Source organism: Pelophylax lessonae, assembly GCF_965119305.1.
Source record: "Pelophylax lessonae genome assembly, chromosome: 5".
Lineage (NCBI taxonomy): Eukaryota > Metazoa > Chordata > Amphibia > Anura > Ranidae > Pelophylax > Pelophylax lessonae.
In genome coordinates this window covers 184,362,794-184,380,226 of record NC_138772.1, presented here as the reverse complement: position 1 = coordinate 184,380,226, position 17,433 = coordinate 184,362,794, and the positions used below count along the sequence as shown (strand labels likewise).

The following is a 17,433-nucleotide window of genomic DNA, read 5'->3' as shown; positions in this document are numbered from 1 at the left end:
TGTTTGTTTTTTTTTTTTTTTTTTTCTTTCAGTTGGAGCGCAGTTACCAGAGATTTACAGCTTTTTATGCCAGTCGCCACAGTGGAAGGAAACTAACTTGGTTATATCAATTGTCCAAAGGAGAATTGGTTACTAATTGCTTTAAAAACCGATATACCTTGCAGGTTGGTAACATTGTTGGGAGCTGTGAAAGATAATACTGAAAAACAGAGGTAGGCAACCCTAGAGAGAGGTGGAGATCTCCCCAAACAACATAAAAGAGATCAAAGATCACCAGGGTGTAGCTTGCTTTTTCTTTTTTCGGTAATAACCTAACAAGGCCCAATTTAAAAAGTGAGGAGAGTTTGGGGAGTATAGGGGTCAGTGGTAAGTAATGCAAAGTTTAGTGGTCATTATTAAGTAACAAAAGTTCAAGGGTCCGTAGTAACACACATTCCCCTCCCCCCACATATTGCAAAAATACCCCCTTCCAGTGCAAATATCTGCCCTCCTACCCCCCCCCCCCCAAGCTTAAATCAGACACAATTCCTCCCTCCTCTGAAAGATTGACTCGCCAGACCTCAGATGCAACGGCGCCCAGCAGATTGGGTGAAATCCTTCCAGATCTTCCCTTGGCTGTTTCGTATGTTTTAGAGCCAGCAAGGAGCCTAGGACTTTCTTTGGCTCTGCAATGCTGCTTGGTGCTTCAATCTAAGGTCTAAGAGGGGGTGACCACTTCTGACAGAGGGGCAGTGTGGCAGATTGTGATTTACCTCTCACATGACACTGATTAGCAAGTAAATCGCAATCTACTTTTTTTTGCTGACCCCTGCAGCATGTTATTATAAAGAGATGATTGCCATTCATTGATTATGTCTGAAGTGGACCTTCCACAACTAATCTCTTGATCCATCTTCTCAAATGTAATTTATTCAGTGCCCTAATTCCATATAGAGGTAAAGAGTTAGAGACTAAGGGGAAGGAGGTGGGAACAGTGGGGAATTAACAATGCTTTATGAGCTATTGTAACCTGCCATACAGCTTGCATCTCTCTACCCATGCACTGAGCATGATGCACGCATCAAAATTACACCCTATTGTTGGGACCAGTGCAGAAGGTTTTAATGTTCTGTTTTTAACGCTTTGCTGAAGTGTTGTTGATGCGTCAATGCATACAAAAAATACATATGGTGCAGTATACAATATCTGTTATTTTTCTGCCTATTAGGCGTCCACATTCCAGATGGCAATCCTGCTACAATACAACACAGAAGATATATACACAGTACAGCAACTGACAGATAGTACGCAGATAAAAATGGTATGCTACGTTTTACATGTATTTATATGTCTGTGCGTAAAATAAATAGATCATTTTTATTTTATTAATATTTTTCAAATAACACCATAAGCCCACCAAGTGCCCTCTTTTAAATATATAAGACACTAGTTTGGCTGGGGTATGTTAACATTGATTTGCAACAAGGCTCTGAACAGGGCAATGCATTCAACCAATCATGTGGGCAAATAAGATTTCTCTGTCGCTCATTGACAGACGTAGTCCTCCTTGATTAATATCAACTCGGGTTATACTGCCCTCTACAGGAGTAGGACTAGACAGGAAAGAAAACGTTCTGGCCACACCCTAGGGGCAGTCCCAGAGGGTATATCCTCTCACTTCCTGCTACAGCAAATCAGTTTTTTTCTGTCTAGTTAGGAGTAAGGACCTAGATTCCTTGCTAGGATCTTCGGTCCTGGCAAGATTTTTTTTTTTTTAGAAATACTTTTTTAGACAGCTTTGTTTCTCCAGTGTTCCTGTGAGATCTTCAAGCAAGTATGCTGAAACTGGGCAACGGGCTGGATGTTGAGATCCAGTGGTCACCCCAGTTCAGCCTACGAGCGCGTGCAGGCCATAGCTCCGCGCTGGGTCGGCCGCGACATAGTCCCACTGGACGGGGACTGACCCTGCGAGTTAAACGTCTCGCCTGGACGCCAATGACCAACAGAGTCACGGTGTCCGTATTGGTCGACAGCCCCCCCACCCCGGTGGAGAGGGGGTCTGTCAGGAGTTGGCGCCCGCCTGGTTCCGGTATGGTGAGTAGAATGTTCCCCCTCTCCCCCTGTCGGGTTTGTTGGTGGACGCGGGCCCCTCTCTGGGATGGTCGGACACTCGGTTTTCTGGGTCTCCCCTCTATCCTATAACAGGTCACAGATCCCCCAATTTGAGTGTGATTTTTGTGAATAGAAACCAGGAGGCTTGGTTTGGGAGCTGACTATCTAAAGTCACTATATGACTGTAAGGGTGACTGAAGTCAGTGGCAGACTACTAAAAGGCATTACTATTGAGGTATAGAGGTATCCTACCTGTCTAGTGTGTACACAGGCCGATGCCTATGCCTGAGTTACTGCAGCCACAGATCGCCATCCCTCTAGAAAGCCGGTCACTTCCACAGGCCACACAGCCTCCCGCAGGCCGAGGACACCTCCCGCAGGCCGAGGCACTTCCACAGGCCGCACAGGCCGAATGCACACATCCCGCAGGCCGCTGCTAGCTTGCAAGCCGCCGCTATCCTACACAGGCCGCTGCCATTTTCCTGCAGATCGCACGAGGCCGCCATATTGGCATAGCCTCGTGTCTCCAGCATGGGGGCGGCCATGTTTGAGGTGACCAAACACCTCGTGGAGTAATTGGGAGGCGCCGGAAGGCGTGTAAAGGGGCGGAGCCGCCTCCTTGGCCCAGGGAAAGCAAGCCAAAGACTTCCTGTCTGTAACAGACAGTGCTGGAAGCAGGTTGATAAGAAACTTCTGTGCATCAGGTGAGCCTTGGGGTCTCTCTCTCTCTCTCTCTCTCTCTCTCTCTCTCTCTCTCTTTCTGAGGGGTCCAAGCAGGTAGACTGAGGGGCGCTACTGCGCTGGGGGACTAAGTTAAAAAAAAAAAAAAAAATGTTTTTTTCTTGCAATTAATTTTTTTTTTGTTTTTCTGGCAAGTGTCTTGTTACATGAACCCTGCCACACATGTATCCTCACCTGATCCCCTCAGGGTGGCCGCAGGACCCTCCAGTACCCCACTTGTGATGATGCATTATCAGCGTTTTGGAGTCTTTGGTATCCCGGGTGGAGGTAGCCTGTCAGGGACGGGGGTCAAGAAGAGCGACCCCCGCCTACCCCTATGTCATCTGATACCTCAGATACGGATTCTGAGCTGGTCATTGCAGTCCCTTTTGTGGGGTTGTTGTCTCAGGTACGGTCTCCTCAGACAGTAAGGAGGACGCTTCTGCCTCCGCCATAGCACAAGAAGCGTTGGAAGCACTAAATCTTGAGGTTACACCGGCAGAGGTAGCTGAGACTCATATTCCTTTTTTGGTACTAGCAAGCCTACCAAAAATGGTGAAGGGTTTCCCTTGCCCAAATAGGGTCGTCCGTAAATGAGCCCTGCTGTTTCCAAACGCATTGCTAGGCGCTATCATTTTGAGGAATCCCTCATTTCAAAGATGGACGGTACCACCAATAGTGGACTCACCGATTTCCAGACTAAATAAAACCACTGTTATCCCGTTGGATTGACAGAATGGGCCCCACCCATCTCTGGGGTGGGGGGGACGTCTTCACCGGTTTCCGGATCCAGGGCTTTCCAGAATCCCGGATAAAGGGGTTCGCAAGGTCATATGGTCGGGATACAAGATCGAGTTTCGATCACTTCCACCGGTGCGATTCTTCCCTTCCAATATTCGACATCCCCGGGTCGCTTAAAAAGCTTTGTGGGGGACAGCTTGATACAACAAGCAGTGGTAGTTCCCATTCCTTGGAGGAGTTCTAGTCGAACTTGTTCACAATGCCCAGGAAAAAGGGCTAGGTGCGTCCAATTCTGGTCTTGGAAGAGATGGAGTTCATCCATACAGTGGTGGCCTCCCTGCATCAGGGGGATTTCTTGGCGTCCATAGACATTTAGGATGCCTATCCTCATATCCCCATCTTCGCAGGACATCAGCGTTTTCGTTGCTTTTCCCAAAGATCATCCCTGGTTCCCACCAGGAGACTGAACTATCTGGGCCTAATTTTGGATACATCCTTGGCAAGAGTGTTTCTCCATGCGGAGAAACTCCAGAAGATTCAGTCAATGATTCGGAGGTTGCTGTCCGTCAACTGGCTGGGATTGATGGTCGCCTCCTTAGAGGCAGTACCGTTTGCCCAGTCTCATACCCGAATTCTCCAAAGAGGAGATTCTTCCCATATGGAATCGGAATCCCGATTCCCTGGACAATCTGATCCGATTGAGTGAGCGGACCAGGAAGGCTCTGGTCTGGTGGCTTCGGTCTCCGATGCTCAGCCAGGGGAAGTCATTTCTTCTGATAAATTCCAGGTTACCGATAAATATCGTTTGATAATAATGCAATCAGATAGCAGCCATCTGAGCATCTAAGTTACTGTTAAAGGTGCCAATCCTCAAATTTTGCATAGAATTTATTGGAAGGTTGGGAAGGAAGGATTTTCCGGCACATAGATTCTTTAAAAAATCAATTTTATTCAAATAACATAACACAAAAAGCAATCATGAGAAACACACAAAACATATAAACAAACAAAACAGAAAATATTGATTAAAAATTGACTGGAGCCAAAATGGGTTAACCAGTCAGAAATGAATAACATACAGCAGTTCTATTTGATGTAATCATACACATATTCATATTATTAGTCACATAATGCGACTACATGTACATATTTATATACTTAGAAACGTGATGACAGAAATTAGTAGTACGCTTGATCAGGTTGCTCTACATGTTTCGCCTCATAAAGAAGCTTCATCTGGAGCCTGCTTGTGATCAAAGAAAATGGTTCTATATAGGATAGAAACATACAGAGTTACTGATGGTATAGGTAGTTTTCAAACTTTGTATTATAATAATGAACATCTAAAATCAGAGAACTACATGCATGTTCATAGTGGTGTATTCAGTCACCGGCTGGGTCAGTGCAAACCAGGTGAGCGGCTAAACTCCATGGGCGCAATGGGCAGTGCACCCCGGAGGTCACCCATAGAATCACATGTGGGGGGCCACGCAGTGCTTATTTTATCTATTGGGTATAAGGAGGTGGTATATATACCAAAAAATAGCTGGGTACATACATACCTGTATAATTGTTATGCAGGACAACTGTCACCGCAGACAAATGGTAATGAATAACGAAGGGACAATCATGGATAGGTACAGAGCTCGGTATATATAGAGAGAAGATTAACCCAGGGGTAGTGGAGCCTGGGAGCCACCTGGATAAGGATGTAATAGCATACCCATTAGTACTAGTGTTAGGTAATATATATTGTCTATAAGGACTTATAGAAGGTTGTAGAGCCATAAGTAAGTATATAGGTGAATCGTGATGAAAGACTGATATACACCTCCCAAGAAAAACCGTGTGGAGACATATAGGAGTAAACAAGTACACACAGTAGTATCTTACCAAACAAATTGTACTATGGAAGCATCTCTCCATATATTACATGGAGGAAGGCCATGTGGATATGCCAACAGGTGTTAGTATGTCAAAATCCTAGGTAGATATAAATAAACTCTTTAGGGTATATTCTATAAGTTTCCAAGGGTCAGAGAAGGGATAGTTAGACTTGCCGAATAAAGATGGCGTATAGAGGTGGTGTATACCTTTCATTGGCTCTGTCCTAAAGTTCCATGATGTCTCCTCCGGATGGGGAACCGCCGCCATATTGAGGCCAGCGTGTATGGCCTCTTTATAGCGTGGACCCCAAGCGGCTCGTCAATGACGTCGCCGCCTCGGCCACGCCCCGCGACGTACCCACATAATGACCCGAGCGATCACATGGGTCGCATCGGGAAAACGCGGGTACGTATAGCGGGAACAGGCGTGTGCATGGGACACGTGGTGTCCCTGCATCCGCCCATTATGCCGCAGGAAATGCGCACCGGAAGTGCGTCACCTCACTGCGGCTTGTCTGGCCGCACATGTGTCAAAGGGGGAAAAACCGAGGAAGCATGCCCAGCGCCACCCATGGTCGTCGCCCGCATAGCAAGCAAACCCCAGTCCGTGACTGAAAGTGGATCACCACTACAGCGAACCAAGCAAAATAAGGAAATAAACAAAAAAAGGAAAGCATATAATTAATTATAACAAATCTAATTATAAAATTTGTCAATCAGCGTACCTAATTGTCACCATACAAAATGCAGTAATAGCTTTGAAATATAACAATTTGAAAATGTTATAATAATAATAACAAACATTATGTTAGTTATATAAAAAATACCAAAAGTAATGAAATAAATCAAATACAAAGAATAATATTGGGCCAATGAAAGGGAAGCTTATGTTTGGAATTAAAATAAGATTATTTTTATGGTATATTTTGGATTTGAGTGAAAGGATATACTCATAGACCGTGACCAGAGAAACAAACAAAGGACATATACATAGACTAGAATATTATCTAGGGATATTGGAACACGTACCCCCAGATGAGTTAGCCATTTAAAGGTTAAAACTATAGAAAGGGTTTATATGATAACATCTCATTGATTCCTGGCCTCTGAGTGGCATTTAGTCGTTCGATCCAGAGGGTTTCCCTCTGGAGGATCCGTTTATCCCAGTTACCCCCTCGGGGATCTTGGGGGATAATCTCTAAGACAAAGAACCTAGCCTTCTTAGGGTTAAATCTATGGTGAAGATCTATGTGTCTACTCACTGGTGTGAGCATTTTCCCCCCGGCTGATACATAGACATGGTCTTTTATCCGTTGTCGTAGTTCTCTAATTGTCTTTCCGACATAGAAGATACCACAGGCGCAGTACATTAAATACACTACGCCTCGGGTATTGCAATCTGCCCTAAAGTTAGGTCTTAACGTTTCCCCATTGGGTAATGGATATTGTGTAGCTTCTTCAACCCAGGGGCAGAACTCACACCGTCTGCATTTATATGTACCTCTAGGAGATTTAGATTTGGTTTTCGATGGTTCATAGTGGCTAGACATAAGATGGTCTCTCAATGATGTTGTACGTTTGAAAACTATTTGGGGATAATCCGTAATGTATTTTTTGATAGTAGAATCGTTGTGGAGTATGTGCCATTGTTTTTGTAGAATGGATCGTAAAATATCTGTATGTACAGAGTATTTTGTGATGAATTTGACAGTTTGTTGAGTAGGAACTGTTTTTTTGCGAAACAGCAAATCATTCCTATTATGTTCTGCAGCTCGATTGAATGCGTCTCTGAGTATGCGTTTGCTGTAACCTCTAATTTTAAGACGATCACGGAGTGAGTTTGCTTGTTTTCTAAAATCAGAATCAGACGTACAATTACGTCTGAGACGAGCATATTGAGCATACGGGATGCTACGAATTAATGCCGGGGGATGTGCACTGGAGGCATGAAGAATAACATTCCCTGCGGTTTCCTTTCGGTACAGGTCCGTACTCAAATGTCCATTTGCTAATTTATGCACTGTAAGGTCCAAAAATGTGACCTGTGATGAATTGATCGTACTTGTTAGTTTTAGGTTAAAAGTATTAAAGTTCAGTGCTGTAATGAATTCATCTAGCATAGATCTGGACCCTGTCCATATCACAAATATGTCGTCTATGTATCTAAGCCATACGGCTACATAGACGAAATATTCGGACAAAACATCAGCAGATGTGATATATCGTTCCCACCCCCCCAGGTACAGGTTGGCGTAAGCCGGTGCGCAACAAGTGCCCATGGCCACGCCCTGCACCTGGAGGTAGTGGGAACCATTGAAGACAAAGCAGTTATGTCTAAGAATATAAGAAAGTAATTGTAACAAAAATTCACAAAAAGGCCAAGTTCGATGATTCTGTTCATATAGAAAGGTACGTATCGTCTCGATGCCCTGCTCGTGAGGGATGCTGGAATATAATGCCTCAACATCCAAAGTCACGAGCAGGGCATCGAGAGGAACGACCATATCATTCAATGTTTTAAGAAAATCAAGTGTGTCCTTGATGTAGGATGGAAGACTAATTACATGTGGTAACAAAAAAAAGTCAAGGTATCTGCTAGCATTTTCCGTTAGACTCCCAATGCCAGAGACAATGGGTCGACCAGGTGGAGATGTAAGGTTTTTGTGTGTTTTAGGTAAGGCGTAAAACGTCGCTTGTCTGGGGAAGCGGTTATTCAAAAAGTCATATGTGTCTTGATCAATTAGAGCTGATTGGTATGCCCATCCGATCAGCTCAAGGTATTCAGTTTTCGCTTGGGGTCCACGCTATAAAGAGGCCATACACGCTGGCCTCAATATGGCGGCGGTTCCCCATCCGGAGGAGACATCATGGAACTTTAGGACAGAGCCAATGAAAGGTATACACCACCTCTATACGCCATCTTTATTCGGCAAGTCTAACTATCCCTTCTCTGACCCTTGGAAACTTATAGAATATACCCTAAAGAGTTTATTTATATCTACCTAGGATTTTGACATACTAACACCTGTTGGCATATCCACATGGCCTTCCTCCATGTAATATATGGAGAGATGCTTCCATAGTACAATTTGTTTGGTAAGATACTACTGTGTGTACTTGTTTACTCCTATATGTCTCCACACGGTTTTTCTTGGGAGGTGTATATCAGTCTTTCATCACGATTCACCTATATACTTACTTATGGCTCTACAACCTTCTATAAGTCCTTATAGACAATATATATTACCTAACACTAGTACTAATGGGTATGCTATTACATCCTTATCCAGGTGGCTCCCAGGCTCCACTACCCCTGGGTTAATCTTCTCTCTATATATACCGAGCTCTGTACCTATCCATGATTGTCCCTTCGTTATTCATTACCATTTGTCTGCGGTGACAGTTGTCCTGCATAACAATTATACAGGTATGTATGTACCCAGCTATTTTTTGGTATATATACCACCTCCTTATACCCAATAGATAAAATAAGCACTGCGTGGCCCCCCACATGTGATTCTATGGGTGACCTCCGGGGTGCACTGCCCATTGCGCCCATGGAGTTTAGCCGCTCACCTGGTTTGCACTGACCCAGCCGGTGACTGAATACACCACTATGAACATGCATGTAGTTCTCTGATTTTAGATGTTCATTATTATAATACAAAGTTTGAAAACTACCTATACCATCAGTAACTCTGTATGTTTCTATCCTATATAGAACCATTTTCTTTGATCACAAGCAGGCTCCAGATGAAGCTTCTTTATGAGGCGAAACATGTAGAGCAACCTGATCAAGCGTACTACTAATTTCTGTCATCACGTTTCTAAGTATATAAATATGTACATGTAGTCGCATTATGTGACTAATAATATGAATATGTGTATGATTACATCAAATAGAACTGCTGTATGTTATTCATTTCTGACTGGTTAACCCATTTTGGCTCCAGTCAATTTTTAATCAATATTTTCTGTTTTGTTTGTTTATATGTTTTGTGTGTTTCTCATGATTGCTTTTTGTGTTATGTTATTTGAATAAAATTGATTTTTTAAAGAATCTATGTGCCGGAAAATCCTTCCTTCCCAACCTTCCAATAAAAGGTTACCGATAAATGTGTTGGAACTGAGAGCGATCAGACTTTCTCTGATTTACTGGACCGAGCAGCTCCAGGGCAGCCCGGTTCGGATCCAATCGGACTATGCCACGGTCATGACTTATGTCGATCACCAAGGGGCACCAAGAGTGCCCTGGCGGCCATAGAAGTGGCCAACATTCTTATTGGGGGAACAGTTGTTCCATTTCTCTCCGCGATATTTATCACGGTGGTGGACAGGCAGATTATTTCAGCCGTCAGATTCTGGATCAAGAGGTATAGTCTCTTCATCCAGAGGTATTTCACCAGCTGTCCCTTCATTGGGGCACCCCGGATATGGATCTGTTGGTAGGTTGGCTCAACAGGGCTCGCACCCGCGATCCTCTAGCGGATGCAGCAGACGTGCTGAACAGCCTGTAAGGGCAGTATCAGCTACTATATGTCTTCCCCCCTCTCAAATTGCTGCTGAGATTTCTCCGCAGGATAGAGGTGGAGGGAACTCCAGTTATCCTGGAAATTCCGAGCTGACCTCGTCAAGCCGGGTACGCCGACTTGGACAGGCTAGTCGCGGACGCTCCTTGGAGACTTCCTCTCAGGGAGGATCTGCGGTCTCAAGGACCGATCTTCCATCGTGCTTTACAGTCGCTGGTTTTAATGGCCTGGCTATTGAGACCCAGGTACTGAAGGACAGAGGGTTGTCCGCTTCAGTTATTCCTACTCTAATTAAAGCAAGGAAAGAGACTTCCAGCAAAGTCTATTATCGCACATGGAAGACTTATATCACGTGGCGTGAATCTTTGGAATTTCCCCCACGTACCTATTCGGTGACCCAAATCTTGGCTTTTCTGCAAAAGGGGGTTGAGCAGAAACTATCCTTGAGCATTATCAAGGGTCAGGTTTCAGCATTAGCAATCTTCTTTCAGAAGCCTTGGGCTACTCATTCCTTGGGGTGCAGGGGGTGCGGCACTTGGCTCCGCCAGTGCGCGCGCCCTTACCGCCCTGGGATCTTAATTTGGTGTTTGTCGGTTCTTCAGAAACCTCCCTTTTAAAATATCAGGGAGATTCCCTTGCTTACATTATCCCAGAAGGTGGCCTTCTTGGTGGCTATCACTTCTGCACGCAGGGTGTCAGAACTGGCTGCATTATCATGCCATTCCCCATATCTAGTGGGTCATAGGGATAAGGTAGTTCTTCATCCGAAGCCATCCTTTCTTCCTAAGGTGGTTTCAGACTTTCATCTGAATGAAGATATTGTGCTACCTTCCTTGTGTCCTAAGCCCAATCATCCTCAGGAATGTGCATTGCATTCCTTGGATGTAGTTCGGGCAATCAGGGTATACCTGAAGACTACGGAATCGTTCCGTAAGACGGATTCACTTTTTGTGATCACGGATGGCCCCAGAAAGGGGTTGCCTGCATCTGCCGCGACTATCTCCAAATGGATTAGACAGACGGTGGTACAGGCTTATTCTATTAAGGGTCGGAATCCTCCGTTCCCTGTTAAGGTGGTCCAGGTGGGCAAGGCGGCTACCTGGTCGTCGGTTCATACCTTTACAAAATTTTATAAAGTTGATGTGATGGCATCGGCGGATGCCTCATTTGGCCGCAAGGTTTTGCAGGCCGCAATTTGAGGAGACCGGTGGTCTACCTCGAGGGTTTTTTTCCGTTGGAATTTCAGTTGAGTCTCATCGTGTGATTGATGAGCCTTTAAAACTTCTAGTTGGCACCGGTTGGGCCTTCTAGATTGGATTTTGATTTCCATTTTGCCACCCCTCATTTGTGGCACTGCTTTGGGACGTCCCGAGTTGATATTAATCAAGGAGGACTACGTCTGTCAATGAGCGACAGAGAAAAATGGATTTTTGTAAAATCTTACCGTAAAATCCTTTTCTCTTAAGCTCATTGACAGACATAGTACCCGCCCCTCTGTTTTTGAGTTGGGTTGGGTTAAATTCTCTAAACACTGCTTTGTGACATAACTGATTTGCTGTAGCAGGAAGTGAGAGGATATACCCTCTGGGACTGCCCCTAGGGTGTGGCCAGAACGTTTTCTTTCCTGTCTAGTCCTACTCCTGTAGAGGGCAGTATAACCCGAGTTGATATTAATCAAGGAGGACTACGCCTGTCAACGAGCTTAAGAGAAAAGGATTTTACGGTACGATTTTACAAAAATCCATTTTTAATAGGCTTATTCCTGATGCCAGTTAACACCAGGTTTACACCTATGCCTTTGCTGTGGCTCGTGTTTGCGTGGGCACATCAGCCCTTTTATTTGAATGGGTTGCTGAACGTGCAGGAAAAAGGTTCCTACACCTTTTTAAAAGCTCAGCCGCAGAGAAAGTGTGGTGAAATTTTCCGCACTTAAAAAACGCATTACGTCTTTAAATGCATGGGGATACTATTAAGAATGAATGGCAGCCCTGCACATCTGCTAAAGAGCAGTGTGCTTTGGCTGTGGGTGGCTGCAAGTGCTAGAATAGGTGGAATTCTCTACCACAAGAGGTGGTTTCTGCGGGTAGTATGGTGGCTTTCAAAAGACTCTTAGACTTACATCTCAAGGATCAGGACATTAAGGGCTATGTGAGATGATTACAGCCACACACACCCACACAGGTTGAACTGGATGGACTATTGTCTTTATTCAACCTCACCTACTATGTAACTATGTAAGGTGCGATTTACACACTGTCCCGCACCTACAACATTGTGAACCTAGCCTAAAGCGGTTTCCTTGTCCTGTTTGCAAACATATGTGTTTTTACCCATGTCCTTAATTTCTTTCTTTCCCATATGGCGTGCATGAATGCACACAGCTGCACATCTTTCAGGCATCTCTAGGATTCTCAGAATTCATTTACATCCAGCAGCTTCCAGAGCTTAATTTGCAATTGCCCTGTCCTTACCCTGTCATGTGCTCTGCTATATTGAGATCTTCAAGCACTTTGCATAGGCACTAAAAAGATCTTTGTCATAGGTGGCTCTCTAAGAGGCAACCCAATCTGATCTAATCAATCATACAGTTCCTATGTATGTGTATCAGTTTGTTGTGGTAACAAAAAACTTGTGCATGCTGTTGTCAGTGGTACAATGGGAACCAATACACAAAGTTCATCTGAGATGCTTCTGACAGCTGTGGCCAGGCTACCCGTGTGGAAGAGAAGGGGGGCGGAGTCCAAGGTTGTGTCTAAAGGGGGGCGATCAGATTCTGATGGTGTATTACTGGGAATAAGTTGCTCATCATATTTGTGCATTGCATTACTTCTACTACAGTTCTGCTTGGAAATCTGTTAGTGTTGGAAATGTGTAGAGAAATACAAGGAAACCCCAATGAGCCATACTTACATTTTTTTGGAAAACTGTCCAGATAACGTAATATTGGACTTAATGCTAACAAATCACAAGGATTTTAAGATGGGTGTATTGTTTCTGTTGCAGGATATCCTGGTACAGGTTCTACAAATTTTGCTTAAATCAAAGTTATTGGTGAGTATTTTGTCACTGTTTTTATTATGATAAAAATGTGTGCTGTTAAAGCTGAATGCCAGGCAAAGAATTTGTGTTTCTGGTCGTCCAGTCCTGAGATTTACACAGCCCTCTCTTTACTGTACAGGGAATTACAAGAGACTGATTCCAAGTCAAATTCCCAGATGTTTACACTAGCTACTAGCACTGAAATTTCGGCCGCTGAAAATTGTCGGCCAAAAATAGGGTTTTCAGCGTTGTGACGAAAGGAAAAAAAAGTGCCACTAATGGCTTCCGAAAGCGCTCACAATTTTACGGCAATTTTGACACAATTTTACCTTGCTTATGGTGTGCTTTTTCATAGGAATGTGATTTAAAAAAATCATCAAAAAAACGCTACACAGGTGCAATTTGATGCATTCTTGCTGCGTTTTCGATGCATTTCACTAGGGAGGTGTGTTTTTGGTGCAGTTTTTTATTTATTTATTTTTAACACCGCTTCAAAAGGTGCAGTTAATGACAGACATTAAATTCAAATTCATTTAAATTCATGATAATAATTCAAAGTCAGATATATTGGTTATTTATAAAGATATATATATATATATATATTTTTTAAAAAACTGCCAGTTTGGCCGAGTGCACCACTACTAGCTACATTTAGCCCACATTCACATTGGTCCGATTTGTCATGTGAACCCGCACAGATATCAGTAAAATCGCCCCCGAAGTCGGCCAAAAATGCCGACTTGAAATCATGCGAGCCCCAGTGTGAACCTGGGCTTAAAGGAGTTTTATGGCCACAGCATACACATACATTTTATGACATCAGCATGGTAGTAGCAAAGAAAACAAGAGTTATTTTAGAGATTCCAGTATAAGCTTACTTGAAAAATCTCCGGTCATGTTGTGAGTTCTTCCTGTCTGTTGGTCATCTCTTAACTTCCTGGATTCCCTGCATGCTTTGCAGCTTCTCCTCTGCTGTTTACAATTTCAGTGACTATATATCCCATGGTACCTTGCTGCTTGAAAACAGTGATTTCTGTGTGGACCCCACCTCCTGAAACTCCTCCTCTCAGCACTTCTGTAGTTCAGAAAGCAGGCTCTGTGAAATGTGTGACACAGCAGTGCCTACTCACAGGGCATAGTGACTATGTGACACAGAATTCAAGGAAGCAAATGTGTGGGGGTCTTCGCCAATTAAGTTTACAAACGTCCTTCAGATTAATAGGACTAGACTAGGAATATTTGAAATACAATGTGGAAATGAGTATATGATTTAGAATTTTGACCATCTGCTTTAAAAATAATGTAAGGATTTTTTTTTTTTTTAATAACTACATGACTGCATGAAATAGTATCTGCCTGGGGGTTCAGCTTTGAAGTACAAAAATTTAGATATATTACGAATTTCTTTGTATTTTCTCTGATTATTTTTATGATGAGCATTTTACTTAGTGGTTGTAAACCCCATTCATGAAATCTGACCTATGCACATATATCTGTAGTGTTTACTTATCTCTCTCCAAAGCTCTAAGTGCTGTCTTTCTACTTCTCCGTTCATCTGTTATCAGCAGAGTCACTTCTGACAAGTTCTCCCACACACAAGATAACAGCAGCTGGAAATTTGTGTTGGGGAGGGAGTTTAGAGATAGATAAGCAGATAATTTGTCTAGTCACAGTACAACTCTGCAAGTTTCTTTTTCCCTCTGCCTATGTGGAGGGGGGCATATGCCTTTCCTCCAATCAGCTCCCACACAGTGTATGCCCAGACTCCACACCCACTGCTAAATGAGGAAACAAGATTTGTAACACAATGTGCACTTTCTAAACGGTGTAGAAAGATGAAGACAGCACATATACAAGTAAAACTTATGTAGGAGGATTTGTTTCATTTTTCTGTATCATCTGAGGCTGTTCACTTCACTGGGTATAAGGTGAGGGTTTACATCCACTTTAAATGTTTTATGTTCAAGAATGGGCCCCCTGTGGATCTATAGCCAAAGCAAGTGAAAGTAAAATCTCCAACAGACAGCAAAAAAAAAAAAAAACAAATTTAGTTGCTTGGGGGGTGGATTAAAACTTCTGTCATTTTTTTTTTTTTTTTATTGCCATCTATGTCCCTGATGGAAAGGTTTTCCCTTAATTCCTTTATGCTCACCAAGACAGGAAATGGGTGAAATCTCTGCAATATGGACAGGGAGAGTGGAAAAAACACTGGACAGGTCTTCTCACATTATTAAAAATGGAAAAAGCGTAGTTCATAGATTTTTTTATTTTTTTTATTTTATACCCCCTGCTTGAAAATTAAGTACTGCTTGCCTCTAAATATTTCTATAATAGTATGCTAGATTTGCTGAAAGCCCAAAAATATGTTATGATTCAGATATTACTGAATAACAATGTTCTGTTCTTTTATTTCTTCCTTTACTACAGGTATTAGAAGATGAAAATGCAAATGTTGATGAAGTGGAGCTGAGGCCGGATATCTTAATAAAGCTTTATTTGGGCTATAAAAAGTATGTAGATGTAAATTCCTAACAGTTTGTGTTCTATTGGATCATTTTGGTATAGGTTTTTTTTCTTTCCGCTGAATAGATTGGTATATAGCTGTCCTGTAAGTGGGACCTTTGAAGACCAAAATGTGGGGCCTGCCGTTGCTGGCTTTTTTAAAAAAGATGTAGGCTCTGGGCTGTCGTCCTTATCTTTACTAGTTAATGAGCTGCTGATCACTCGTGTAAAACGAATGGGTATTCAGACATGTTAGATGTTGCAACAAGGATCAGTACGACCGTTCCAAAGCCTAAATATTTCAAAAGAAGTATTGTTGGCTCCTATGTTATTCGGATAAATTTGTATTAATGAGAAAACATAGTCTCTGCTCAGTAAGTACGCTTTTTGTAAAGACTATGTAACTTTTACTAGCTTGATGTTCCATGTTTCAGTTCTTGTGTTTTCTATACAGATTTGTAGAATTTAGTTGCTGTCTTTTAGATAGACAGTTATGATACCTGAACAAGGAATGGAAATTCTTCCATCAATCGAATTAGACAGGCATTGAGAGAGTAGAAGTAAAGTGCAGTGACTGCACAACAGTACAAAGCAGGAAGCAGTCGCACATCTTTACGAAATATATTTTCAAATCCGGTTTCTAAAAACCCTAATATGGGCGATCAAAGGGTTAAGTGTGTCCCTAGGGGATGCTTACTAACTGTGTGGGGGATGGACTCACTAGATGAACATAGAGATCTGTGTTCCTGAATAGTTTACATAGGCAGACCGTCGTTCTGTCTCTATGGAGAGTGATTGCGGGTGGCCGGCAGACATGTCTGCCAGACCCGCTGATTAGCTCCCCCTCTGGCCAACCAACGCGCCCCCCACTGGCTATTGCACGAAACAATGGCAAGTGGTTAAATTGATAAAATTGTGGTCTTCACTTTCAGTTCTAAAAGATAACTTTTTTTATTTTTAAACTTTGCATTGGCTAGCACTATAATTCGATTTTTTTCTATGTCTGCTTTGGCAGTAAGAAGCTTAGAGTTAACATTAACGTCCCCATGAAAACCGAGCAGAAACAGGAACAGGAGACGACGCACAAAAACATTGAGGAAGATCGAAAACTTCTTATCCAGGTAATACACTGAATTCTAGGTCTAGGACAGTGATGGCACCCCAGATGTTTTGGAACTACATTTCCCATGATGCTCACGCACTCTGCAGTGTAATTGAGCATCATGGGAAATGTAGTTCCAAAACATCTGGGGTGCCAAGGTTCGCCATCGCTGTTTATTTGCTTAGAATAGGACACCTGTTAAATATCATCTACTTGATGAAAAGAGCAGTGGAATTCCTACATGGAATCAATTTACCTTTTGAAACGGTTCTCATCTTTAGAATCTGGTAAATAGTACAGCCCACCTGGGCCAATACTTGCCTCTGTCCCTGTATCTACACTCTACAGCCCTTCACAGAGCCTATCAAGCGATGCAGAAAGTGGGCTTCATTCTCCTTATCCTGGACATGTGCACTGCGGTCCAATTCATTCCTTTGGGGAGAATGGTAATTTAACAGAATGCTGGAGACTACCATGACTGCAGCTTCTCTGAGAAATGAGTAGGGCCACGATGCACAGGATGAAGAGGACACCATGAGAACCTTTTGTAAAGAAGGATTTTCTGCTCAAAGCAGGACTTTTAACAGTGAAGATCGCTGAAGGGTGGTGGGGGGTTTGTCAGAGTTTATCTAACGGACCAGATGGGTTTCACTTACGAGGTGGACCGTGGCTTAAATGGGTAACAGTGGTTTGATGTTACTTCATTTCAGGTAGATGGCGAGGGTTAAATTAACCAGTTTCTTGTTTTTCTTGGGGACTGCAGTATTTAGAACCCAATGTCTCTGCCTCTGATGTAAAACATGAAAAATACATAAATCTAAGA

The 17,433-nt window shown here is 43.0% G+C and overlaps 1 protein-coding gene across 3 annotated transcripts in view; it reads left to right on the top strand.

The window, feature by feature from the left end:
* Positions 1–17,433, top strand: part of CUL1 (cullin 1) — a 171,015-nt gene that overhangs the window by 142,403 nt on the left and 11,179 nt on the right. For all 3 annotated transcript variants that reach the window (XM_082258155.1, XM_082258153.1, XM_082258154.1), the window contains exons 16-20: positions 33–164; positions 1,208–1,300; positions 12,971–13,018; positions 15,434–15,516; positions 16,524–16,629. In XM_082258155.1, the coding sequence (XP_082114281.1) occupies positions 33–164; positions 1,208–1,300; positions 12,971–13,018; positions 15,434–15,516; positions 16,524–16,629 (462 nt within the window). The remainder of the gene's footprint in view (positions 1–32; positions 165–1,207; positions 1,301–12,970; positions 13,019–15,433; positions 15,517–16,523; positions 16,630–17,433) is intronic.